General features: G+C 39.3%; 2 protein-coding genes across 3 annotated transcripts; one reads left to right on the forward strand and one right to left on the reverse strand.

Moving 5' to 3' along the window:
* Nucleotides 1-2,631: 2,631 nt before the first annotated feature.
* Nucleotides 2,632-13,382, reverse strand: arpc2 (actin related protein 2/3 complex, subunit 2). Its single transcript, XM_063467314.1, has 10 exons — nucleotides 13,165-13,382; nucleotides 11,396-11,430; nucleotides 10,509-10,621; nucleotides 6,491-6,536; nucleotides 6,189-6,375; nucleotides 5,935-6,028; nucleotides 5,158-5,284; nucleotides 4,963-5,063; nucleotides 4,047-4,147; nucleotides 2,632-2,964 (listed from the first exon to the last, which is right to left on the reverse strand). The coding sequence occupies exons 1-10, from the start codon at nucleotides 13,236-13,238 to the stop codon at nucleotides 2,943-2,945; spliced, it is 900 nt and encodes a 299-aa protein (XP_063323384.1). The 5' UTR covers nucleotides 13,239-13,382; the 3' UTR covers nucleotides 2,632-2,942.
* Nucleotides 13,383-19,753: 6,371 nt separating this feature from the next.
* Nucleotides 19,754-27,136, forward strand: LOC134620767 (uncharacterized). 2 transcript variants are annotated; one of them, XM_063467054.1, is made up of 6 exons: nucleotides 19,754-19,829; nucleotides 20,334-20,372; nucleotides 23,181-24,218; nucleotides 24,313-24,468; nucleotides 25,817-25,906; nucleotides 26,526-27,136. In XM_063467054.1, exons 3-6 carry the CDS (start codon nucleotides 23,196-23,198, stop codon nucleotides 26,841-26,843), a joined length of 1,587 nt encoding a protein of 528 aa, XP_063323124.1. In that variant the 5' UTR covers nucleotides 19,754-19,829; nucleotides 20,334-20,372; nucleotides 23,181-23,195; the 3' UTR covers nucleotides 26,844-27,136. The 2 variants fall into 2 exon arrangements, with proteins under 2 accessions (XP_063323124.1, XP_065325814.1); XM_065469742.1 differs by lacking the exons at nucleotides 19,754-19,829; nucleotides 20,334-20,372 and having other exon boundaries at nucleotides 22,737-24,218.
* The last annotated feature ends 646 nt before the right edge of the window (nucleotides 27,137-27,782 follow it).

Below are 27,782 nucleotides of genomic sequence, written 5' to 3' on the forward strand. Positions count from 1 at the left end.
TTCTTTTTTTCAGTTCTGTTATTTTTTTTCCTGCTGTTCAGCAAATTAAAACTGCCTTCTGTACTGGTGCTGTCAAACCTGTAAAGTTACTCTGAGGTGCTGTTGTGGTTTATGTTCTCAGCTGTGCATGAAATAAAAACATGTGGTTTTGAAAGACAAATGCTCAGCAGCGTCTTATTGATTTATTCTTTCATACATGAATTACTTGGCAGTTACTGCAGTGATAGTGCAGTCACCCAGAAAAAGTGGATTACAAATTGGCATAAGTTTGATCTTCACAGGCTAAAGTTCATTTTTGGTGCCTTAAAACTCTTTACTTAATGTTTAGATATGCCCACTCACTATAGCTTTAGCAACAAGAAACATCCTCAAATGTCTTTTAGAAAGTCCACCAGTGCTTCAAACCAAAGCTTATACAGTTTGCCATAAGGTAAGACAGAAAAAGAGCAAAATATTCACATTTAAGAACCATTTGCCATCAAATGTTTGCTTAACAAGCATCCCTCTATCTCATCTGTGAAATTAGATGAACGAATAGAAGTATGTAAAAACAGATGTGACAAAAATAGATGGTTAAAAGCAATTCATCAAAGACAGTTTTATGAATACAAATTCAAACAAACTCACTTATATGAGAATCAGAATCAGAATACTTTATTGATCCCTAGGGGAAATTATTTTTTCGTTACAGTGCTCCATTATAAACAAACATTAACAGAGACAGACAATACACTAAGAATAGCACAATATATACAGGCATATATATACATAAAAGTCACTTGTTAATAAATAGCTGAAAAAGAACATGTGCAAGAATGGTGTAGCTGTTGCAGTAAACAATATGTGCATCTGTATCTATTTTCATTTATTTACTATCATGTAAACGTTATTGTAAAAGAGCAGTCATTTAGTCTTTTTATTACCAAGAGCTTTGATACAATTTATGTTTAAGTTTGCATTTAAACATCATAATAAACCAAAAGTTTCATGAAAGGCAGAGATTTATATACTTTATTAAGTACACCTTGCAAGTATTGGGTTGGACCCCTTTCGTGTCTTCAGAACTGCCTCAGTTATTCGTGGCACAGATTGAACAAGGTGCTGGAAAAACTCATCAGAGATTCTGGTCCATATTGACATGACAGCATCTTACAGTTTGTCAGCTGGACATCCATGATGTGAATTTCCTGTTCCACTGCATCCCAAAGGTGTTTATTGGATTGGGATCCGGTGACTGTGAAGGCTGTTTGAGTACAGTGAACTCTTATGTTGAAGAAAGCAGTTTGAGTTGACTAATGGAAACAGTGATCAGCAGATGGGTACACTGTGGTCATAAAGAATGGACAATATTTCTCAGGTAGGTCGTGGTGTTTAAAGGATGTTCAGTTGGAACTAAGGGCTCAAAAGTGCAAAGGTACCAAACACCATTATCCATCCCCAGCAGCCTGAACTGTTGGTACAAGGTAGAATGGACCCATGCTTTCATGTTGTTTACACCAACCTACCATTTGAAGGTTTGAAACAAAATCTACACTTACCAGACCAGACATATTCCAGTTTTGGTCAGCCTGTGTAACTCATGTTTTTAGCTAACAGGAGTGGAACCCAGTGTGGTCTTCTGCTGCAGCCCACCTATTAGTTGTGATTTTCTGCACATCCAGAGATGCTTTTCTGCATACCTTGGTTGTAACAAGTGGTTATTTGAATTACTGCTGCCTTCATTTCAGCTCAAAGCAGTCTGGCTGTTCTCCTCTGACAGTAACATTTTGCAGCTCACTGTGTTTATTTTCTGTTGTTCAGACCATTCTCTGTAAACTCCAGAGTTGGTTGTCTGGAAAAAAATGTCAGTAGATTAGCAATTTCTAAAATACTCACCAACAACAATACCACGTTTAAAGTCACCTTAGTTGCCTTTGTTCTCGATTTCTCCAGGACCAGGTAATCCTTGAAAATTGAAGAACCTCAACTAAATAAATACACAACAAACCCATCCATCAATCTCCTTCTGCTTATCTGGGGCTGGGTTGCGGGGGGAGCAGCCTAAGCAGAGAAGCTCAGACCTCCCTCTCCCTGGCCACCTCCTCCAGCTTACCCGGGGGAACACCAAGGCGTTCCCAGTCCAACCGAGCGATACAATCTCTCCAGCGTGTCCTGAGTCTTCCCCTGGACATCCTCCTGGTGGGACATGCCTGGAACACCTCACCCAGGAGGTGCTCAAAAGGCATCCTCGTCAGATGCCTGAACCACCTCAACTGGCTCCACACAACAAACTCATACTTCCTTTTAGCAGTGTGTCTCTAAACACACTGCTAAAGGAGTTCAGCTTTTTCAGTCTTGGCTATCCTCTATCAGGACAGTAAACAAACATCTCCAGCGAGTTACATTCAAAGCAAAGTCTTCGGTCGACTGTGTTCACTTGATAAATTTTATCAAGTGAAAAAAAAGTGAACAAAAAGATGCTTTTTTTAAAGCGTGATTTATTTCTCTTTTTTTCATGACAATGGTACAGAAGACATGAAAGCACAGAGGGGACTGAAATCATCCATCATGACGGTGAGGGCAAGCAAGAGTACCAAATGGAGTAAAAGATATCGTATCAAAAATTTCAGTTTTCTCATATATATATTTATATAGGACTAATAATTCTTCTTCTTTTTTTTTTTTTTTTTAACTATGCAAAGCAAGGAATGCCCTTTTTCCATTTATTGTGAGCCTTAGGTTACCCCAAGTACGGCCAGCATTATTATTCAATCAAATAAGAATTAAAAAAACAACAACACAAAAGTCTGGACATGAGAGGCTGGGTGGGCAGGCGGGGAATTAGAGGCGTCCTGAAGTCCTGTCCGATGTGGCGTTAAGTCTCATTGTGGCGCGTCTGGGCATGCCCACAGGAGGTGGGGGGGGGCGGGGGTGGATTGTACTTTTTCAGGTTTAGGTCGGCCTCAGCGGGAGAAGGTCTTTCCACTGAAAACGTAAAGACAAAACAGCTATTTGTCAGATGAGAACATGAACATCGTCACATGTCCTTATGATAAAAATGAAGACAGAACTAGTGAAAAGTGAGCGAGCCCGACTCTCTTCTGCCCTTTTAGGTACCTTTAAAAAGAAGCTACACTCTACATCCCCCCTCATTTGTGTCACACATACTAAAACTAAGCTGACTGCTGCCTCCAGCTTTGGATTAACAAATGTAAACAAGTTTCCGAGAAACGGAGTCAAGTTAAAAAACCAGTTCAAGGAAAGGACTGCACGTTGTAATCCTCAGTAGTTAAAAAAAAGAAATATTTACAGGTTGTTGTTCGTGCACTTCCTGTTTGTATCGTGTTTTGGCAGGCCATCTGAGAGCTACTGAAAGACTCCAATCATCTTTGTGCATACCTGAACATCAAAAACGATAGTGCTACACAAGTAAGAAACACTATCATCACATCTAATCAGCCAATCATATAAGGGAATCTGTTGCATGCTTTCGTGTCATTGCGTGACATTAAAGGTGACTGACACTTGGATTTCAGTTTTGTGTTCACATCAACATTTTTTTCCCGTCAGTCGAAGTCAACCTGAGATTCAACAGAAATGTTTACCAACTAACTGCCGAAGCCGCGAGTGGCACTCGTCCAGTCTTCCTTTCCGATCGTTCCCATTTCGGTTACACATTACCCTCGGTGCAAAGCCCCTCTGAGCTCACGCTGTATGTATGCGCACCTTTCAAACAGTAGGAAAACTATGCAGGCAAACATGACCGCACACCTCAAAAACACACAGACTGAAAGCTGAAAAAAGTGCTTTTATCTTGTAAAAACAGAAATGCCGAGATAGTATCCCCAGACTGAATCCGCCTCTTGTTTTGCTTTCGGTGGTGAGCCTTTTTTATAAGTTATCACGAACAAAGATGCTTCTGATTCCCGAACACATCCTTGTGCAAGATCTGAAATGCGTTAAAGCTGAAGAGGAAGCCTTAAAGTGCGGGTAAGGTTGTGTTAAGTCAAATATAATCAGTTGAACTCAGTTTGACAGAAACAGGGAGGAGAGCAGAGGCTACTTACGAGATGGTCTTCATCTCCTTCTTCTCTGCGTCGGGTCGAGCGCGGTTCAGCACCTTGAGGAAGTCTGACGTCTTGGCCCTCATACGTGTGTGAATGTAGGCCTGCGGAAGAGACGGGGCACGTGATTCAATGCCAATCGCAACCTTATGATGTTAAGTGTTTAGTTTCTGGTGTTGGCACATTTCCCCTGGTCGCAAGGCTGCAGGGCGGAGGGGGAGAGATGCATGCTTTGCTCTGTGCTAATGGCTCGAGCGTAACTTCTCACACTCGAAAAAAACAGCGGTTGTTTGTTTTCAAAGTTTACATCATTGCATTTCTAACATTTAAGCCTATAAATACATCTGCCTCGTCACCTCACTGTCTGAGACAAAGACAACCAACATCCACATCTCTGAAATGTCAGTCATCCAAATATGGCACTGATTAGGGGTTACAGTAAGAGGACGACATTCGAGCAATCGTGCTTAAGCAAGTCTTGTTTTATGGGTCGTCGCATCTACACAAACGCCCTCTTGGGGGTAGTCAGACGAGATCTCACCGACAGCGGGACTCTGTATTGTAGAGAAAGAAAAACAGAGAAAAACCGCACTATCGCTGTGGAGAACTTGTTTGTGGTTTTTCAGTTTTCAGCTTTCAGTTTTGGCAGGTGTGTTTACTGACTTTAGTTCACCTGTCAGGGCCCTTCAAACACAACCAAACAGCTCAGAAATAACACTGAAACGAACAAAACAAGCATTTATTACTTGGGACAAAGATCGGGTTGGATCAAGGATTTAAAGCAAAGAAAGTAAAAATGAAAAAACAACCTTTGTTGTTGAAAATTATTTGAAACCCAGAAAAGTTTTACTATCAGTCTTCTCTGTGTATGATGTGCTGCCAAGTCAAATCCATAAAGTGTTAGCTGAGGTGAATTCACCTTGGAGCACTTTATGTGGTAGTGCAGGTAGTCCCTGAAGGTATGGATGAGGTTGATGGTGTTGTCTCTGGCATTGGCATTGGTGTGACGCGGAAACAGGACTGAAAACACAAAGCAACAAATTAAAACCACTGCGTTAGCTGTGAAGTGACAAGCAAATGCGAGTCTTTGTTAAACTAAAAACAAAGCACAGACCGAAAGTGATGTATCCGATGTTGTCCCCGACGGCGGCGTCTGTGTCCTTCAGCTCCAGAGGAGGCTCCCTGTGGCTGAAGAGCACCTGGGGAGCTGTGTGGCTGGCTCTCCGACCCTCTTTGAACTCCTACACACAGGAAAAATATGTTTGCAGCACTTTTTAAAAGCTTCTTTAATTATCAAAATGAAAAAAGAAAAAGAGAGAGGGCAATACAGTTGGAGTCAGTGGTCGGAATGACAGGAATTACAGGAATATATTACATGAAAGTGCTCCACTCTGGTCCAGTAGGAGGTGGTAATGCAAATTAAAGCCTTTTTCCATTAGTACCTACTCGGATCGACTCGGCACAGTTTGCTACTGTTTTCAGGGTTTTCCATTCACTTGGAACCAGATACTTTTTTAATATCTGCTCTGCTGAGGTTCCAAGCGAACCAAACAGGCACTAAAATGTGTCATCATTAGACCTCATGCCACTGATTGGCTGGTCAGTGGCATCGCTCGATGAGCCATGAGAGCGTCTCGTTCATGAAAATTAAAACCGCCATTTTTGAAACTCGGCAACAGAGGAAATGGGTATAAAAAAATAACGCAGTGTTCCCTCAAGTCTGATAAATAGCCACAGACCGATCAGGCCGAGAAGCACGCATATTCTTCCCTCGACGTCCATCCAAGTCGAGTCGTGGCGAGTAGGTACTAATGGAAAAGGGGCTTTGGACTAATGGAAAAAGAGCTAAGCAAAGACAGTAGAAAATCAGTAAATGTGGCCTCACACACACCTGCATGAAGACTTTGCCGATGATGACGTCGTCGTCGTCTTTGAACACTGTGCTGAACACCACCGTCACTCTGTCTTTCTTGGCCTCCAAATACCTGCAGCGACCACAAGTTATGTTGGCTTTCAGAGAAATGACAGGAACGAGCTCCGAAATACATCAATTTATTTTTGATATACTTTAAGACCTGTGCTGAAATGACTAACAAATATCTTTAACTTTTGCTTTTCTAAATGTTTCTCATGACACACACTCACATGGACTCATCCTCTCTGTAGTGGACCACGGCCCTCTTCTCGCCCTCTTTGCCTTCCTCCTGGAACTTGAAATATTTCTCAAACACTGAGGCAAAGCAGTTCCTCTTGAGCATGCCGGCCTGGTGGACAACCTCATCTTTGTTGGCTGGTAGAACGTCCAGGTCATAGAGGAGGGACACGTTGTAGCCTGTAATATAATACATGTAGAGCTTTTATTTTCACAGTCGAGGAAAAAAAAAATAGCATCAAAGCTCAGTTGATTTCTGAAACTTTCAGAAAAAAAGAGATCAAAAAGACCTTACCCGCCTCTGGTGAAACCAGGAAGTTCCCATAGACCCTCTTGAGCAACTGGAATTAAAAATATGAACTTTATTTGTAACACACCTCTGTATTGCGGTTTTTCAAGAGCTGCACTGCACAGAACAAATGTAGCACAACAGCAAAAGACAGATTACTCAATGGGCCTAAAAAAAACTGAATAATTACTCTGCTAATTGAAGAGTATTGTTAGAGGCCCGGCTTGGAACCCCACTCCAAAGGTGTGGCTTTAATAGCACAATGGAGAAAAAAAAAAATCGCACAGGTTGGAGGATAGTTAAAACTTGGAGGCTTTCTTTTAACCACTTTCAAAACAGATCTTCCATTTTCAAAACTTGGAAATCTTAGTAGTTTTCACATGTGGCGGGAATCCTGTGAGATCTAAGAGGACCTCTTCCAGCTCCATATTTTTAGACTAGATGTCTAAGGTAGCTTTGCAAAAAAAGAAAAAGAAAAAAAGAAGAGGAAGAACTTAATTGGGATTTTGCAAAAACATGGCCTCTAACCATGTGGTGTGAACCTGTCCATCATTTTGTGAATAAGGTCCTGGTCACCCAAGCCTAGAGACTGGTCTGCAACCATATGGCCACTACCGGCATAGTATTCTCTAACTGGGTTTAAGTGGTTTCTGGAAGTTGACGGGAGTTGGTGGGGAAAATAACTTTTAAAGACCCAATCAGGCAGGACTTCATACTGGTCAATGATGCCTTGCCAACCGCCTGTCAATAGGGAGAAACGCCCAGTTCTTGTCCGTTTAGCAAAAAACCTTCTTGTGACTGCTTTTGTCAGCTAGCATACCGCTGTGGTCTGTATTTAAAGGGAAGTGATGGACTTTGAGCTATAGTGATACTGTGAGGAGTGTGACGCTAACAGGAAATGGGAAAGGTCAACTTTCAGACTAAAAGTTTCACCTTCTGAAACATGTTGGCTGCAGTGCTGTGGCATAACTTTTACTTTAAAAAACAATGCTCTCTACTTCTACTTCTTTAAAGAATCACTGCCAACCAGTGGGAGAATACACATTTTTCCCTAACAACTGGTGGCTCCATCACATAGAATATGGCATGTGCTAATAACATCACACTCATTTTCTTCCAGGTGAGCGGCCCTTGCAAACATAAGATCTGAACAGCAGCTGTGAACCTGAGACGATCATATTAGTGATATAGCCACTCTAACTGACATCATACAGAGCTGAGAGTAGAAAACGAATGTTTGTAATGGAGTTTCTACCTCCTGGGAATTACTCATACATACACCGACTTGTTGAACATCCGGAATTTCATCTGTATAAGAGATAAGAGCGTGAGAGGTCTGTTTTAAGTATGTGGTTTACGACAGAGCAGAGAGGTGGCTAAACAAACTTGCTGCACAATGAAAGACTTGTACGGTGACAGGAAGGAGGTGTGTGAGTTTCAAGGAGGTAATGAAAGGTCGGGGGCTCCTCTGTAATAGATGCCTGTCATTCAGGAATGATCAGAGCAATATGCAAATCAGACCAATGGCAAGAATCCAACACAAAAACATCACACACAGTCTCCTCACAGGGGTCTGTTCTTTCTTTCTTGTACTTACTCCCTTTAGGTCAAATTACTCGACATACCAACATAACATTTGATTTTTCTGCTATGTAGATGGTTTACAACTGTATTTACCTATGAAACTGCTGTTCCATAAGAAAGTTAAGTTTCACATTGTTTGGTCCTCTAACCGAGTGGCTGATGGATAACCTGGGCTTTTGAACTCCTTTTATTAAAACGCAGGTTAAAAACTTTAAGATAATCTTTGACAAATCAATGCAGCCAAGTCAAGAGAGCAGTTTGTTCCAAACTTTTTTGTGGTTATGCATGCCTTGTGTTCCACCCACAGACTGGACTGCTGTTTTGCGCTGCATACTGGAGTTGCTCAATCATATCTTGCATGTTTATGTTAGTCCAAAATGCTGCGGCCAGATTACTAACTGGGAAAAACAAAAAAATCAAAAACAAAAAGTTTGCAGCCTGTGCTTTACAGAATCCAGTGTAAAGTGACACTGTTTGAGTTTAAAGCCTTAAATGTTCTTGATATGCTTCCTGATCACTTCTCACTATTTAGCAGTTGAAGCTTATTTCAAAGGGGGCTCGTGCCTTTGCTGTTATCACACCCAAACTCTGGGATCACCTCACAAGTAATCTCAGACAAGCATCAACTGTGATTGTCTTTAAATCTCAGCTGACGTTCTGTCAAGCTTTAGGAAACTGCAGATTTCTGAAACTGTCATTGTGTTAATTCATGCAAACACTGAATGTGTGTAGCGCCTATTTTGTTTTTAGTGTGTGTGAGAATGAGCAAGCGGCTTAAAAAACAGCACCTGCGCCGCTCATCCAAAAACTGTTTTCCAAACTGACTCGTCACAGGAAGAATAAAATGAATGTGCCACCATTCACATCGCTATTCCCAGCTTTAGGGAACGAGGAAGGGCGAAGCGGCTGGGCGGCAGCCAAGCCTTTCATACACATTGGCTGCTACTCGCAGTCAGCACTTCCTCGCCTGGGGTGAGTCACACACACACACTTCCTGTTTCTACCAAAAGCCTCAGCGGCTGCTTTCTTCCTTACATGGCAACAGAGCACTTGTGCTGTAGGTTTGTGTGTGTTTGTGTGTGCGGAGGGAAATAATGACCTCATTCTACTTTTATTTTATATCTCAGATCAACTTAACATCACCAGGAATCAAATTCAGTAGCAGCCTTGCCTGAACCCATGGCTGTTTTTACAGTTTCACTTGCACTCAGGTTTATTATCACTGAAATCAAATGTGAAATGAAAGACACTTGCACGCGCTGTCCCAGATTAACTCTCTCATGTACCAATCAGGGATCTGGTAGAAGAAAACTGAACAAAGCTAAGCTAAGCATATTTCAATCAGATGCCACTAACCCCCCCCCCCAAAAAAAAACCTCACGTTTGTTATAGTGCTTTTCATTAATATAATCATATATTGTGCTGAAGAACAAAGCAAAACTAAAGGTCCTTTATGTTCAAGCCTGGATGAACCTCGGGCATTTTTAGTGCGCTCAAGGATGAAACACAAAACACAACACAAAAAAAATGCAAAACAAAGCAGCAGGTGCCATGACCACCCTGATTAACCCCCTTTAAAAGGAAACCAAAACATATATTTTGCTTGGTTGTGCAGTCTTCTCCCTTAATCTGCCTTTGATCAGCTTCTATTCACTGCTTAGAATAACAGAGCATAAATGGCCCAATGCACAGCACTGAATAATGCTGCATGTGTGTATCAAACGCCAACACAGACATAAAAGGACACAGGCCTCTAAGTGACACCGAAGCGTGGTACAGACTCTATCACATGACTGTACTGGTGTAAACAGATAGCCAGCAGTGTGGTGGACGTTTATACCAGATTCTACGCACGTTTGCAGCTCGACATGCAGGGCTGGTTTATTGTGACATCATAGCATGTTAGAAGAAGATTAAACTCACATTAAAACAATATAACAATAATTGACTCATATTAAGCATAGCCATAAAAAGGCGACTGAATGGAAAGGTAACCCCCTGTGACTGTACTTAAGCCTCGGCTGACAACTGCTTTTTCCTACTCTGGTGCCGAGCTGACATCATCGTGGATCGCCTTATATGGTCATCATAGCCACAGCCAAAGTAGAGTTTATAAGAAGTGGGTTCTGTTTGTAAAAACCCACATGAGGGACAGCTAAGCAGAAAAAAGGGGCTTTTAAGGAGCGTGGCTTAAAGAGACAGGACCTACAGTGTGTGGGTTCAGATAAAGGGTGAACTGAGGAGCTGCAGAAAGGACAGCTATAAGATGACTAATCATACAAAGCAGCTTTAGTCCCTGATTTAAACTATAGATGTGATAATAATAACTCTTTTAAGGTTATCCTTAATTGCACTTTCTGTATAACAAGAATGTGCTTGTGTTGTAGAGGATGTGAAACCAGCTAAAATCAATACTCTGTGTTTTGTGTGTGTGTTTTACCTCGTCAGCTCCATGCTCCTGCAGCTCCTTGTAGAACTTCAGAGAGATGCTGATCATCACTTTGGTCTTGTCCCCATTGGGGTTGGAGATGTGGTACAAGACGCCATCGAAGTCTGCAGCACACAGGCACAGAGTTAATACCAGCGGGGGAGAAATGCTCAACTTTAAATTAATTATGAAACCCATTTAAAAACAACTCGTGTAAACCAAAGTGCTGTACAAACATAAAACAGAACAAGACGAGGGAATGGATAAGAAATAAGTAAAATACATGTTAGTAGGCGCTAAACACATTCAGTCACGGCTGAAAGAGGCACAGGAGACACGGTGAGCAAATCAAGAAAGACTCCAATGAACTCCTCGATCTTTTCATTCCTCACTTAGACAGACGAGATGTCTTAGTTAGTAATCTCAGTCCATGTTTTCAGATTCAACACTGATTACAGGAACATGCGGAATAAGCTGGCTGCATAATAGGAAACTGAAGACAACACCACCATCAGCACCACCCTTCAAATTTTGAAATAGGCGTGCAGAAAATTTGATTGTGTCTGATCAAATCCAAACATTACATTACAACCTTCTTCACAGCGGGTTACACAAAATACTGCACGACACAACACACACAGAAATCTATAAGCCATAATATAAACTACAGTCATTTAAAGAAATGTCATGCAACCCATCCAACACTGGCTCATATTATTTGGTCTTATTTAATTTGGAGAACTTCCTTATCCAGACAGCAAAAATGGCACACTGGTGATGACGACTCAACTCGGCTGAGAGAGCCACGTTATCAAAACTGTGTGTTAAAATCTAAACACGGATATTCAAATATACTACAAATGGGGCAAAAATAGCACGCTGCTGCACGAGACGCTCACCTGCAAATGTCACATCGACGGCCTCTGGTTTGGTTCTGTGAGGAGAAAAAGAAACAACATGAGGAGAGAAGTTTGTTAAGCCCGCAAAGCTGGAGTTCAATTCACCATCTTAAATACCATTAAAAAAATAAAGAAACATTGAAGCTAGTGAGGAGGTTTAAGTAGCCTTGATGGTTAAAAAGGGAACAAAAAGGGTCATCGCACCAGTCAAAGCCACACATTGCAAACAAGCTAGCTAGTTATTGCTTTGTTTCCCGTTTGTTATAATTACTGCCACTAGATTCTTAAAAAGATTATTATATTTGTATGATGAAAGATGATTAGAGCCCATCCAATATAGGTTTTTAAGAATGATACTAATACCGATATTTGGTGATTAAAAAAATGCAATAACATGGTTGAATTTGCAGACATTATTCTGCAAAAGGAGAAATAAAAAGAACTGTTAGTAGCAGTTGCAGCTGACCAAACTAAATCACTTCCTCTGATAAAACCATAAAAGCTCAACAGTATCGCTAGCTTTACAGCACGTGTAGAGTAGCTTAGTCAAGGGTCTTCACGGTAAGCTGGTTACTACTTTGTGAAATACATGGATGGGGAGTTAATCAGAACTGACCCTCATTATTTCTTCTACATTATAATCTGAACAGGACCTGTTAGTTGCTGTTCAAGTTACAGTACTGTACAATATGGGTTTACTCCCGCTGTCAGTCAAGGACTGGGACACAAATTAATTGCAAGATGAAGCCGTGCGCTTGCTACAATTCAAAACATTTTAATGTTTTATGTAATCACGTCACGATGGAGTCACAGCTTTAATGAATCATCTCGACACGACAGTCTTTTTAAAAAACAATCTAAGCAATCCCTGGGGAATGCACAGTAGCAAATCAATGCTGCAGCGACTTGTCCACACGCTCATGCTCTGAGGAGCTGCAGCTGCAGCTGCTGGCTGTGCACAGGGCGCAGACTTGACTCAGCCTGACTACAGGAATGCGGAAGTAGGAGAAAAAGCGAGAGAGATGGGCGATGGTTGGCTATCATTTAGCCACTAAAAGCTTTATGTACTGCCGCGGAAGGCAAATAAATGGTCTTTATTAAGTGAAAACACCGCGGGCATATAATCTGATCTGCCGTGGTGGAGTGACACCGGAAATGAGCAGATAGTTTGCCTTGACAAACCTGTTGTGTCCGAAAAAAAGAAAAAGAAATAAAGTCCTCACTTCATATAAAATATATTCTGTATTTATAAAAAGAGTTTTTATAGGCGGTTTGTGATTTTGCATATGATGTTATCAACCAGTGTGGAATAGCTTAATCATTTAAAAAAAAAAAAAAAAAGCTTATAAATTAGCTTTATTCCCGCTAGCTCCCTTAAGGCCATGTAACCTTTTAAAAATATTTGCTTCGTATTTATTGGCAGTGCAGTGTAAATATAACCTAAGTATCTATTGTGTGCTTTGTTGTTTTATCTCCAAGGTATGTGGGAGAACCGCCAGGGGAGATAAAATTCAATGGGGTTACAATTTTTGGCACAACACCGCCCGTGCAGACACACCCCGGCTCGTCGAGGCAGAGCAACAAGCTAACTCTATGTGTATTTCGGCACTTAAAAAAAAAAAATCAATACTCATTAACACCACATAGCTTAACTGTGTTGAACCTGCTGCACCCGATCTCCCCCGTTTCTTTAAATGAAGCCATCATCTTCTGTAAGAAGCTAAAGGGGAAGCTAGCAGTGCTAGCCAGGTGTAGCGATGATTTCTCACCCGTTGGATGCGCCGTCGAACTTGAGCGTCAGCGTCTCTTCGATAATGCGGTTATTGATTTCTAACAGGATCATCGCAGCGGACGCCGGTGTCGAGGAAAAGGGGGGATAAGCGGTGTTGTTTGGTGGGGTTCACCTCTTTGTGTCAAATTCTGCAAATTTTTTCCTGCCCTGACAGACCCGACCGCTTCCGTCGAGGCTACTTCCGCCTGCAACTTCCGCGTATTTTACTCGCAGGGCCCAAATAAGACTGGGGCGTCTAAAATAATGCCTGTAATAAATTCGTAATGACAGTACTGCGGCGGATTGATAAGAAAGAAACAGGTGTCCGCGTCCCTTAATAAGTTTAAATGGTACATCAATCACAATTTTAGGGCCATACAACTGTACTAACCAGGAAATACTTGTTCATACTTGTTATCTAAAAAAGATTATTTATTTATTTATAACAGACTGTTGTGAGAGAGAAAGGGGAGGTTTTCATGATGGTAGTGAGACCTGCTTTGGTGCATGGTTTGAAGATGTAACTAACAAAAAGACAGAAGGCCAAACTTGGTGTGGCAGGATGGAGAAAATTAGAACTGATATGACATACATTAGAGGGAAAACTCATGTTGAGTAGTTTGGAAACAAAGTTAGGCAAGACTGACCGGTTTGGATGTGTGCAGAGGAAGATAGTGGATATATTGGACAACGCAAAATGAATATGGAGCTGGCAGGCAGAAGGAAAAGAGGAAACCATATAGATGGTTCATGGATGTTGTTAAAGAGGACAGGAGAGGATGCTGGGATAGGGTGAGATGAGGCAGATGATCCACTGTGGCGACCTCTAAAGGAATCAGCTAAAAGAAGACAAAAAAAGAAAAGAAAACAAATAGACTACATTACTCTAAAGACTTATTTAAATAGGGAAACCTGATGTGAAAATTAAGTAACCTGAGATTAAGTGAATTGAGTGTGGGGAAAGCACAAGAATTACTTAGAAAAGGCACTATACTCAGCAAGGCACGAATGCTTCTAAGTTGAATATGAATAATGATTCTCAACACACACATGCATATTATGTTACATGACCTGTCTGATAACCGTTTACAAGCTTAGTTGGAAAAGGAAAAGAAGGTCTGGTTTCTTAAAAAGTCTGAAAACAAAGTGAGCCATTGTTTTTCTGGTTTAGAGTAGCTGTGACTTCTCCATCTAACTACAAATGAAACATGCAGTATTGCACATCTTGAAGTCTTGAGCCACCGCTCATTTCTTTAAATTTTGCTAGGCAAATGTGAAACGTGCAGCAGTCCTTTTTTTAACATGCACACATAGATAAATACATAAATAGAAATGCGGTATGTAATGTACAAACAAAGCTTGTAGAATTATAAGTATAACTCTGCAATGATAATAATAATAACAAGAAATCAATAAATTGGTGTGATCATCTTTATTCTTCATCACAGCCTGAGTTCTCTTAGTCAAGCCTTCTTATTATTTCTTTAAGTAGTCTGCAGGAATAGTTTTCCAGGCTTCTTGGGGGACATTCAAAGCTCTTCTTTGCGTGTTGGCTGCCTTTTGTTTTATGACAGAGACTCAACTATGTTTAACTGATGGTTGTAGAAACTCCATCAGACCTGATGCGACTGATTGTCAATCTAACTCTTGTGTAATTTGGTACACCTCAGCCTTTTCTTTCCTTTCCTTAAGAATGGCTTGTTGACAGTCACCCTTCCACTGAGACCATTTCTGATGAACAGTAGATGGATCAACTGAAGGTCCACATGCATCTCTTGGCTCCTGTATCAGGTCTTTGCTAGATATTTTCATGTTTTTTAAGGACATGACTTTCAGATTCTGTTCATCTGCTATAGGTAGATTTTTTTCTTTTGTCTTCCACCTGCCCAGTTTCCTCAAATTTCTTAAGGACACACTGCGCATCATGTAGAGATGCCAAGTCAAGTCTTTGGCAAATACCAATTTGGCAGCCACCTCTCTGCAAACAAACAGAAAGCTTTGCTCTGGAAATGATCAGGTACAATTATTGACTGGAAATGAGTGAAAAGAAGCCAATGCTCAAAGCACAACCTTGAAAGGTGTTCAGAATGCCTGGCGAACTATTGGTCAAAACCACTTTAAACATTTTTGAGAAACTCTGGGTCCAAGAAAAAGATGGTTCCCAAAAATAATGCCAAAACACAAATATGTGTTACATGTTTTTGATGTGCTAAAAGTTTTGATATGAGCATGAATCCTCTGTTTGGAGATTATAAATCATCAGGTCATCAATATTCTCAACTGTTTATCCAAACCAGGGCTTTCATTTAGTTCGACTTTTATGTAAATCAACATTATTAAATCTATCATCGGTATAAGAGAGGAAAACATTTTAGTACCGTAATAAAGCTCATATGTTAACAATGTTATTATACATTAAAAATACATTAAATATCTTACAACACCTTGTACCTGGCAGGATTACCAAGTTAACTTCCCCAATAATGTTAATCACTCATACAGACACTGTTATTAGCAAAACAGTCTAAATTCCTGAACATTTATGCAACCCCTGCTGTTGTTGTTTATGCTGTTAGACATTTTCTGTTTAACTGGCAGTATGACTGGTATTCCGCGATTTCTTATCAGGGTCTTGTCAGTGATCTGGTGTCTGTCACCATGATGCTGCTGGTACCCACTTCCCCCAGACCAACCGGTTTGGTCAAGTCAAAGCATTTTCATTTTTCATTTTGGGATTTTTGTTAAATTTCCTCACAGAGGACTTTTGCTCGCATTGTTAGATACCACACTCAACGGGATTACAAGGAAACTGGACTCTTCAGTCTGACCTGCATGTAAGGCACTTGGTGAGTACAACAGTGCTGTTTTTCTTGGTTAAAGATGTAACTATGTACAATTCATTCTAAAGTTTGAATTTAATAATCAAATGTGTTTAGGTTAGGTGATAAAAACACCCCAAAACAAACAAAAACAACCCAAACACTTGATGTGTGGTTATTTTTATATTATTGCTGATAAATAAAATGTACTCTCCAGCACAAACCTGTGTAACCAGTCGTAAAGCAAACTGTTGGTGTTGGTGTAATTAAAAGATATTTTAAAATAACCGTCAGTAGCTGCCAAGCCTGACATTTTTAGAGCAATACAATAGAACAATACAATTAATAAGAAAGAACCATGTAAAGATGAAAAGAAGCAAAACAAGAAACCTGGTATTTAGATGCAGCTAATGACTCCCTCTGACTAAGCATATAATTATACAGTATTCAGGTTTTTATTACCAAATTTAAGTTTATATTGGGTTCCCTTTTATCTCCCCCCTTATTTGCAAGCGCTCTACAAACACTGTAGACAGCGCAGCATTTTTGATTTGGCACAGATTTTTATCCCGGATCTCCCTCCTGACACAATCTCCACAGGAATTTTAGAGCTTTTCCACAAATGAGTGGAGTCCCCTCCTGGTCTTGAGCCGGGGCTTAATGTGTTAATTTACATATATTATTACTGAACTTGTATTAATCACGGAGCCACTTAATTACCAGACAAATCATTCATCAAATAGTGAGATATGTCTTATGGAGTTATTGTCAGTGGGTTTTACACTATTATACATTTCATAAGACAAACCATAATTTGGGAGATATTTTACAATGAAACAGGAAAGATGTTGAGACTGGATATTACTACATTGATGAGAAAATCCATAAAAATGCAATGAAATGCATGATTTTACAGTAAAACTTATTTAAACCATATTTTGTTTTTACAGATTGATGAATCTGTAAAAATCCTGTATTTTCTAACCATTTACCTATTTATGTTCACATCTTTTTACATTTTTTATACAGTGTTAATGCATTTTAAGATGATTAAACACCTGTAACTTAAAAAATAGTAAAGTTACTGAAGAGAACTAATCAGTCATAACTTAGGCTTTAAATATGTGCTAATAAATAAAATAAAAGCATATATGTAATAGTTACCTATAGTTAAACCTTTACATAAGTACACAAATTATTGAAGAAAAAAAGGCCAATGTAAAAACAAACAAAACAAAAAACCTACCTTCACTTTTAAATTTTCATTGTCATTTCTTTATATTTTATTGTTGCTCATATGATTTATTTTACATATAAAACTTCAGTTAAGTTTCTTGTGTTTTCTATAAGGTTTTATATTATAATAGAATATTGCCAGTTTATTATAAAAGTGCATAACATTGTGGAGACAAACCTTTCTGTGACCATGCATGTTGCTCTTGTGACTTTCTGAATAACTTGTTTGGCTGCGCAAGTTCTCCTGAACAGAAACTGATAGGATTAAACTGAGATTAAAAAAATAGTGAGCGTGCCAGGTGTTATTTTCAATGTGTCACTGAGGAAACAAGGCGCTGCAGAATTTGCATTGGCACCCATCTGATTCCTCATTTTTTACGCAATTCGCTTTCTCTTTGCGGAATGAGCAGTCCCACCTTGGGGCAAACTTGTGCATCATCATTATGTGACAGACACATAAATCAAGCAGTGATCCAAGTTATAGTTAGACAAGAAATTATATTACATGTTTGAAAAGGCAAAATCATTTTGAAAACAGTGTCTGTTAAATAGTTTTTCAGTATTATATTCTTAAACTAATGATACTGAAAATAGAAAAGCTTGGGTGATTTGATTACATGAAAAACAGGTAATTTACATGGAAAAGGGAAGTTATCACGCTTTAAAATCCATAACATTAGAATTAGGGGTTTTAGAAATCAGACATCTGAGGTGTGATGGTTTCTTTGCTGTTCACGTGTGTGGTGTCATGGTTATTGACACCTCTGAGTCTGGCCAGCAATGAAAAAAAAATCTAAATTATTGAAACTATATCTTTTACTGAAACGTATCGACAGGGGGAAGAGTACTAGTTACTTTTCTAAAAATGATAAAGGTAAAAAAAAGTCAGGCATGCAGAGATAAGAGCGGTTTGCCCGACCACAGTAACTGTAGAAATATTTGGCACAAACCCCAGGCAGCTTTCCTGAAGAAACTCGTGTCAGCTGTGAAGCATGGGGGTGAGAATGTAGTCCACAACAATGGCAAATTCAAAGCTGTAAAGATAACCACTCTGCAGTATTATGGAGAAGGACCCTAGCAACCCATGGCATGTTGTGATTAAGTAGAACTGAAGACGGTGACGTGGCCTTGTCAAGGAAAAAAAAGTTATTTGAGTCTCTTTGACATTGAGTGGACGGATATAAAGATATAAAACGAGCTGTGCATGCAAGAAAACCTCATGACATCTAAAGTAATATTTCACAAAACTTCATGGAGGGAATTTTAGAGATTGGTGAACAGTTAACACCTAAGAAGAACATGTTTCAGATAAAGGTTGCAATAGTACCTTCAGATTACTTACTTTTTCCACATAGGAAAACTGCGTCTATTCATCAATTATTAAAAAACAGACTTTGCTGAATTGAGTCGAAGTCAATTTAAAGGGTTTAACTTCCTGACACATTAGCTCAGTTTTAAAATCTCCTATTTGAGATTAGCTGGAATTTTTTTCAAGTATGTATTTTTTAAAAAGTAAGTATAAAAATTTGTATTTAAAAAGATGTCCTCATTTAAGGATAACACAAAGTATGAAAGAGTTTACTGAGTACAAAGTGCAAAGAAAGTCACTGTAAGGTCCCCCATATGAAAACACAGGACATACGCGACTTCAGAGGATACCCGCGTACACAAAAAGAGATGAACAGAAGTGAATTTGCTTTGTCTATGAAAGAAACTGCAATACTTAAAAAGAAGAAATAGTCACTGAATTTAAAAAAAGAGGAAGAACAATCTGTTGTCATTGTGGTGTTTCAAATATATGGTGTTTATATGTGGTGTTTTGTTGTCTCAAATACCACCAATTTCCCTGGTTTGTACAGACATTTTCACACAAAAACAAATACGCAAAAGCAAAAACCTGCTGTTGTGGCTGTAAGATAACCATCTGTAGGGTTAACACATATATGCACATAGAGGTGAATGGAATTTAAATTGTTTTGTCTGTGTTGGAGGTTACTGTACTATAGGAAGAAACTGTCTCTGAATCACACAGATGAGACACGCCCCCTTCAGTTGTTTTGCATGCTGGAATCAGGCTGTTTTTTTCACATGGTCTTGCACAAAGCTCAATATATCACTTATCGACTTGTAAAAATGCTTCTGACACGGTAAACAAAATTCCACACTGATACCTCAAAGACAGTAAAACTGAAACCGCATTCGTGCACTGAAAAAAATGATTTTTTGGCCCTGTAATTATTATTTCAATTATCTATATAAATTTTACAAAAAAATACAAATTCAGTGCTATTACTTTAAAATAGCAGTTTTTCTTGTAGTGCATTACTTGAGGATTGTTTGTAATTATGTGTCCTCAGTTTTGTATGTAAATTGAATCATTCGATCCAAGTAATATTCACTAAACCAATTCATTGGCTTAATTAGTTGATATTTCCAAGTAAAATGTAATGGAGTGACATCAGTGAATATGGCCACCTTCTCTGCATTCGGAGCATGACGTCAAAGCCCCTCCCAACATTTGAGCGGTCTTTCTTCAGACATACCATGGTGGTCCACATTTCGACGGTTGGTAGACTTGACGGAAACGGGAAGAAGTGGAACCATGAATGTAAGTTTTAAGCGGAACAAACTTTGTACGTTCCTGTTGGCTCACCTACTTAAGTCAGTTTCTCCGCACTGAAAGCAGCTGCGCTAGCAAATAGTGTATTTTCCTGCTAGACTTGCTGACTAACTTTCCTGGCAGGAGGTATGTCCAGAATTTCCCACAGCACTTTACAGCTTAGATGGCCACCTAAACAACACACGCCTGCTGCCTTAACTAACGTCTTTGTGAATAAAACGACCACAGTCCAGTTTAAAATAATTGCTGCACCGCTGCCATGAGGTGTATTTTGAAAAAAAACAAACAAAAAAAAACCAAAAAACGATGTACGCACTCGATTTCACTCAAGTCTTCATATTGACCTGTTTTAAATTTGACACCGAGCTGACATATGTAAAAACATAAATAAATAAAAATAATAATAATAATATCAGTGTGCATCCTTGAGTTAGTAGAAATTAGTTGAAAAGCATATAGCTAACCTTTTTTTTTTTTTTTTTTTTTTAACAGAACATAGGACCTTCTGACTGCTAATTTGAACTCCACAAGGTAAGATCAAATTAGTAACGATTAGGTTTAACTTGTCACATAATTTCTTTGTGTGGCAGTTTGGTTTAATTTTGAGATGATTAATTTGTCTGTTTAAGGTGCCACAACATGAGATGGATGTGTAAGATATGTAGCTTTGAGTCAGAGAAGAGGTTGGGATTGTTAAAACACTACAGACTGAAGCATGGAAATGGTGGTCGCAGCCAGTCAGTCCCATGTCTTCACACTGATTGCCCTTGCTCGTTTAAAACATTCAATGCCCTGAAGACCCATTTGTCTCGACACCATGTGAAGATGGTCACACAAAGTGGACCTCTTTCATTTACTTGTCTACTTTGCTGCTCTGTTTTTTTTAATTCAGAGAAGCAGTATTTTGAGCATCTTAACAACCACTTAAGGAAGTTTGAAGTAGTTGCATGTGTCTTCAAAAACTGCAACTTCAGTACAAATATTTATTCCACCTTTGCTACTCATAGACACAGAAAACACCAGTCACACACCCTTGAGGATTTTAAAACTGAAGTATTAAAAAGCAAACCTAATGAACCCATGTTTGCTCAGGATGAGACCGGTGAGGAAGAGAGCTTAGAGCTTTGGGATGGGGAACCACAGGAGTTGTCTCAAGATATAAAAGAGAAATTTGGCCATCTATTTTTAAAGTTAGAAAGCATGTTCAATGTCCCAAACAAATGCATTGATGAAATAGTAGATGAGCTTCAGTTTATATCCACCTCTGCATCTGGTCCACTTTTAAGAGATGTGGTGGTATCCACCTTGAAAAGCCATAATTGTGATCTGGATCCAGCCATTATCTCAGATTTAGTGAAAAATCTTTGTGAGACACACCCTATAAGTACTGCCTTGGGGACAGGTGGCCCTTTCACAACTTATTACAAGAGAAGAGAATTTATGAAGAAGCATTTTTCAGTTGTTGAACCAGAAGAACACATACTTGATAAAAAAAAGGGCAAAACCTTTCAGTATGTCCCAATATTGCCCTCCTTGGTGCAGGTCCTAAGTAAGTCTTTTCAAGAAAACACATTTGAAGTTGAAAAAAAAACTGAAAATGACTTTAAGTACCAGACATTTCGTGATGGATCTCACTATCAAAACAACAAGTTTTTCTCTGTAGAGGAGAACAGAGTGAGTCTCATCCTGTACGTTGATGACTTTGAGGTATGTAATCCTCTTGGGACATCTCGAAAAAAGCACAAAGTCACAGCTGTCTATTGGGTGTTGGGAAACATTCCGGTGCAGTTACGTTCCACATTGACATCAATCTACCTTGCAATTCTGTGTAAGGCTGAAGACACCAAGCAGTTTGGATTCCAGCGAGTTTTAGAGCCACTGTTAACAGATATCCAAAGCTTGGAGAAAGATGGTCTTTTTGTTCCAGCATTAGGGAAAGCCATTAAAGGGACTGTGGTCAGTGTGGTGGCAGATAATTTGGGGGCGCACTCTGTGGCAGGATTTGTCGAAAGCTTTGCAGGGTCATACATCTGCCGGTTTTGTGTTGGGGAGCGATCCAAGTTTCAGTCCAATGAAGTGAGATCTGGGTCTTTTCATCAAAGAACCAAAGATCAACATACACTGCATGTACAGACAGCTGTGTCTAGTCCAGATCACCCTCATTGTTATGGTGTAAAAAAACAGTGTGCATTGTCAGAAAAACTTGAGCATTTTCATGTTACATCTGGTTACCCTCCAGATGTTTTACATGATCTGCTGGAGGGCATTGTTCCAGTGCAACTGGCTTTGGCATTTGATAACTTGATCAAGAAAAAATATTTTTCTCTCATAGAACTGAATGATGCCATTTCCAATTTCCCATACAAGTGGAGTGATAAAACAAATCGCCCTCATCTCATTCCTGCTAACTTTTCGACTCGAAAATCAGTAGGGGGCAACGCACATGAAAATTGGTGCTTATTACGTCTTTTGCCTCTGATTATAGGTTTAAAAGTACCCCAACAAGAGCCTGTATGGCAGATGCTGATGACACTGAAAGACATTGTGGACCTTGTCATGTCTCGAGCCCATACTGAAGAAAGCATTTGCTATCTTGACAGCATCATTTCAGAACACCGAAGCAGATTCCTTGATGTTTTCCCCCAACATAAGCTCATTCCCAAGCACCATTTCCTTGAGCACTATCCTCAGCTCATTCGGGAATTTGGCCCCCTAGCTGCCCTCTGGACAATGAGATTTGAGGCCAAACACAGCTTTTTCAAGAAAGTGGTCAGACACACTGGTTGTTTCAGGAATATTTTGCTGTCCCTTGCAAATAAGCACCAGCTCATGGTTGCATATCATCAATCACATTCTGTCAAATCATCACTTGCAGTCACAAAAACAACAGAGGTTTCTTTAGATGTGCTTAAGGATGATCTAAAAGACCTGGTGAAATGCAGATTCCCTGCTGTTACATCTGTGTATGTTGCCAATAATGTGTGCAGTTTAGGCACCAACTATGCAGTGGGAATGTTGTTGTGTTGTGGTTCCACTGCAGGACTGCCTGACTTTTCTGAAGTGTTACAGATAATGGTGATTTGTAACAAACTGACTTTTTTCGTGAGACAACAAAATACATGGTACAATGAACACCTGAGGAGTTATGAGCTGGAGAACACAGGGAGTGTGCAGTTACTTGAGCAAAGAGAGCTTAAAGATTTTTATCCTTTGGCTTCATACACCCTTGCAGGAAGACGCCTGACAACTTTAAAGCACCACATTTGCCTATCCTTTTGAAATGTGAGGAGAGAAGCTTGTGAATAAATGTCTATGTAGTTCTCTTCTCTGTTGTTGCAGCTTCTTCCTGTTGATATGGCACCCTCAGCGAAACTGCGGATAATTTTTGGGGAGGATGATGTCCACAAACTACTTTTACCTGCAGGAATCCCAAGCACACTTCAGGACCTCAATGATGTTCTTCGAGAGACATTTGATATTACAGGACCATTCACTGTTATGTACCAGGACATGGATTTCGACGGTCAGTTCTTCACTTTGACCTCGATTGAGGAAGTACAAGATAAAGCTAACCTCAAAGTAGTAAAAACTGAACCAGTAATCTTGAGTCTCACTACTGTGGACATGTCAGAAGTCGAATCTCCAGTTCCACTATCTACAGAAGCAAGCTCCTCCTCATCTGTATGCGACACAATCCTGTTGTCCTCCCCAGATGAGAGTGGACCATCCTACAGGTCTAAGCCATGGCCATTTAAGTTTGAAATACCAGACTTCTCTTATGATATAGACCTTGCACTGGAAGCAGGAAAGCAAGCTTATGAAAATGATGGCACACTTTTGAACAACCCAAGCGTAACTAGTAGCATTCTCGAGAAGCTTGCAGAGACTATATTTGGCTTCACAGCATATCCAACTGGCGTCCAGATTTTAGCTGTTGCTGAAGCCTTGGTAGCAAAATACCCATGCCTCAAAGAGCCAGGGTCTTTTAATGGCCTATATGGTTGGCAACAGAGGATAAAGTATAAAATGGGCAACTACAGGGCAAAGTTAAGAGGTCGGCAATTAGCCATTCCAGAGCTTGAGGTGAACACACTGAAGAGACGATGCTCCAGTGAAGAGGGTTCACTTAAAGGCTTTAAAAGGGCAAAAAAAGCTGAAGTCAACTATCTGCCACCACTGCCATTCGGTGAGACTGAGGAAACCTTAGAGATGGAGAGACTAGATTTGCTGAAGGAAATGAAGAAGAAGAACAATGAGAGGGCAATTAATGAGAAAATGGAGAAGTCTTTCGCTATGAGAAGAAAAGAGGTTGTCAAGGATTGCCCCGCAATCCAAGACCTCTTAGAGAGGTGGCCTTCTCTGTTCTGTGAAAATCAGGTAAATCCAGTTCTTGTTCATGCAGCAACTAAGTGTATGTGATATCTCATGAGTCATCTTTGACATGATTTTGTGTTTTTATCTCTCATTTCAGATCAAAGAGGAGTTTAAGCGAATAACCACAATTCATCTGGAGCGAACGTTTTTGTCCAGATTGGACGGGTACACCACCAAACTCCTGGAGATGTTTCGAAGGAAGGGCGGGACTGCAGGGACCAAAATAAAACCAATGTTGGACTCACTGAATAAGGTAAAATTTTAAATTATTTTAATTACATAATCTAATGGAAAAGATGAGGTCATACACTGAGAATGTATCACTCTTATTTAAAGGACAAGTTTGTTATTTTACACTTAAAGCTTTGTTTTCAGATTGTTTATGATGAAATTGAACGATTTTGATTGAAATTTGGACACATGCTGCTGGCCCGAGCTTTTTTGGTTTCTGTGGTAGCACACCCCCACCTCCACAATGGCTTCATACAAAGACGTGAAACTCACCGAGTGGTCAGGGGTGTTCACTGATATGTTCACACACAAATTGCTGCAAAAATGCTTTCCAACAGGTGTTTTACCATTTGTTGTAAAACTGTGGACCTATTTTTTTTTAAACGCCTCACACCTGTACATTCTTCCACCGAGATCTTGAATAATAGAATAGAAAAGCGGCGGACTAATACCGTACATCACAGCACATCTAATACAAGTCAATGGAGTTGGACAAAAACTACAATAAAAACCAGTTGGAAAGTATCTTTTGCAGCAATTTTTGTGTGAACATAACACTCCTGACCACTCGGTGAGTTTCACGTCTTTGTAAACGACAGTTTTATGCGTTTTAGGAAGGATTGTTCCAGTGCACCTATGCAGCCATTGTGGAGGTGGGGGTGTGCTACTACAGAAACCAAAAAAGCTCGGGCCAGCAGCATGTGTCCAAATTTCAATCAAAATCGTTCGATTTCATCATAAACTGAAAACAGGGCTTTAAGTGTAAAATACTGAACTTGTCCTTTAATCTGATCAGTGTCTGTGTTGGCTGAAACTGTTCTCCTGATCCTGACACTGTGGCCACAGTTAACAATTTATGCACATGATTGTCTCTACAAGTGTATACAAACCTGTCATCTCTCCCTTAATATTCACTCAAAAGCAGAGAAATTTACAGAATTTTCAAAGTGACCCTCTGAGTGCAGCGAGATCCCTTCCTGCTGCCCATAGACTCCAATACAATTATTTCCCAAAATATTAGTCTTGTGTGTGGGAATTCCTGTCCTTGACTGGCTAATATTGTGATAGGAGGTACTGATACGTTGCGAAAAATTCATTTGCATGTCCAGTGATGAGGCAGAAAACTTTCCTCACTGGGCAGAGACAGTTTCTGGACCCACAGATTATGACATGCACTGGACTCTTGTCTTAACACACATCGTTGAGAAATTCATGTTAAGTTGCACACTTCACAACGTTAGAATGTAGCTGCAGGCTTACATTCTCCATGGGTAACTTTCTGTTTACATCTGTATGTGCTGTTATGTATGTATGTTACATATGTTATGTTGTGTATTTTCTGCAATAAATTTTCTATTTGTGCTTAATAGCATCATGTCGATGGCAGAAGGGACATTATCATTCGTTGCTTAGTTGAGTATCTTGGAGAGAGTGGAGAGGAGCTGATCAAAGACCATCAGGTATCTGATGATCATAATGACTGTATTAAAATTATTGTCTAACCTTATAATCTGGTCTTCACTTGTGATGATATATTGAAGGTCAAAGATTCTCTACGATCGTGATGTTTTTTAAAAAAGACTCAAAATTAATATTTTTAATCAGGCTTTTAACTAATTTCTTAAATCTTTATGCTCTTACCCTTTATTTTTTAAATCATATTTAATCTTTATCTTCTCTGCCTTAAACTTTAACTTGCCTTTTGTCTGATTTTTTTTCTGACTATTTAACGATCACTTATTAACTTTATTTTATGAGCAAAAGAGTATTTAATTTGATTATACCTTTATAACCTATTTTAATGATTTAATGGTTCTGGTCTACCAACACGCGTGCCGTCCCATGGACAGCTGCAGGCTGGATGGCCCCCAAAAGTGTTTTTCTTTGTCTCAGGGTCAGCCTCTGTGAAGCACGTTCTGTAACTTTACGTATGAAAAGTGCCATATGAATATTGTTTGATTTGAGTTTACTAAATTGAGTATACCTCTTTTTTATTTTTACATTTTTTTTCTCTTAGCCTTTTCTTTTACTTGGAATCTATTCTAGCTATTTCTAATTGTGGTTTGTTTGTTTTCACAGGACGTCAGCCAAGAAGCATTGAAAGAGGACTGCAGTAATCACATGATGAAGATCATCGTAATCCATCCCAGTGTGGCACAGGAAAACCAAGATCCTGTGAACGTGTCGGTCATCATTGAGGGGACAGAAATTCTGGAGGACTGCGGAAGTGTGACAAACGCTTGCCTCCTGCTCATGGGTGTCATCTATGCTGTCAACTTAAGTTACCCACTGAAACTGAAATATACGTTTGAGGTATTTCAGAAGCTGTTTCTTGAGCTTGACATCCTTAAAATGTCACCAAAGGTCCAGTCTCTCCACAAGAAACTTTTAGCGTGAGTGTTCCAGTGTTATTTGTGCTTTTGTCCAGCACAATTAATTTGTTTGCATTTTGTCTGTTTTCTGACAGTAATTTCAAGTGTTGCTCAGTTTTATACAAGTTCTTTCTGTCCTGAACGTTCTGAGAATGTCTGCAAAGGTAGTGATTGCAACTGTTAATGGACAGAGTTGATGTATGTGTTCTGAAAGTTGATTAGAAGAAAGGGGACAGTGCACACTGAGTTTTTGAATAGCATGGTTTTTTTTGTACATGTGTATATGCTCTGTTTTGAAATTTGCGAGCAAGAAGTTCTATGGCCATGTTTTTTGTGGTTATAATGTTATGTAGATATTTTAAATATATCTATGCCATTTCAACTGTGAAATAAAAGTGTCCCTTAAGCTGCAAATATTTGTTTTGGAAAATATTGATTTATTATTTAATAGAATAATAAAAATATTTATTCATTTCGATTAATATTAACTAGTACATTCATAATAAATATTACTTAATAATTACATAGAATATAACAAAGAAAAGATGAGTAAGAAACACAAAGAAATATCAGCAATGTTCACTTGGGTTTTGTAATTGGATGCAATGGTATTCTGAGTAAAAGTTACAATCTATAGATGAGTATTGCCAGTGCAATTTACTTGTGTATTTCACATAAAAAATAGATGGTTCTAGTAAGTAAATATTACTTAGAAATAGCCCGAGTAAAGATTACAAGCACTTCCTGTGTGGAAAAAGTTGCCTAGCTTTTTTTAAGTAAATGTCACTCCAATTTTTTTTCAGTGTGGGCTACAGTTGTAAATCAGGTATGAATAGAGAATGGACGGCTCCTAAAAATAGAAGGAAATTCATACCTTATCTGAAGTTAAGGACTATTTTTCCATTAACATGCACGACAGAAACCATCTTAGAGGGGGAAAAAGACGTTTTAACAAATAAATATC

The sequence above is a fragment of the Pelmatolapia mariae genome, linkage group LG23 (assembly GCF_036321145.2).
Source record: "Pelmatolapia mariae isolate MD_Pm_ZW linkage group LG23, Pm_UMD_F_2, whole genome shotgun sequence".
NCBI lineage: Eukaryota > Metazoa > Chordata > Actinopteri > Cichliformes > Cichlidae > Pelmatolapia > Pelmatolapia mariae.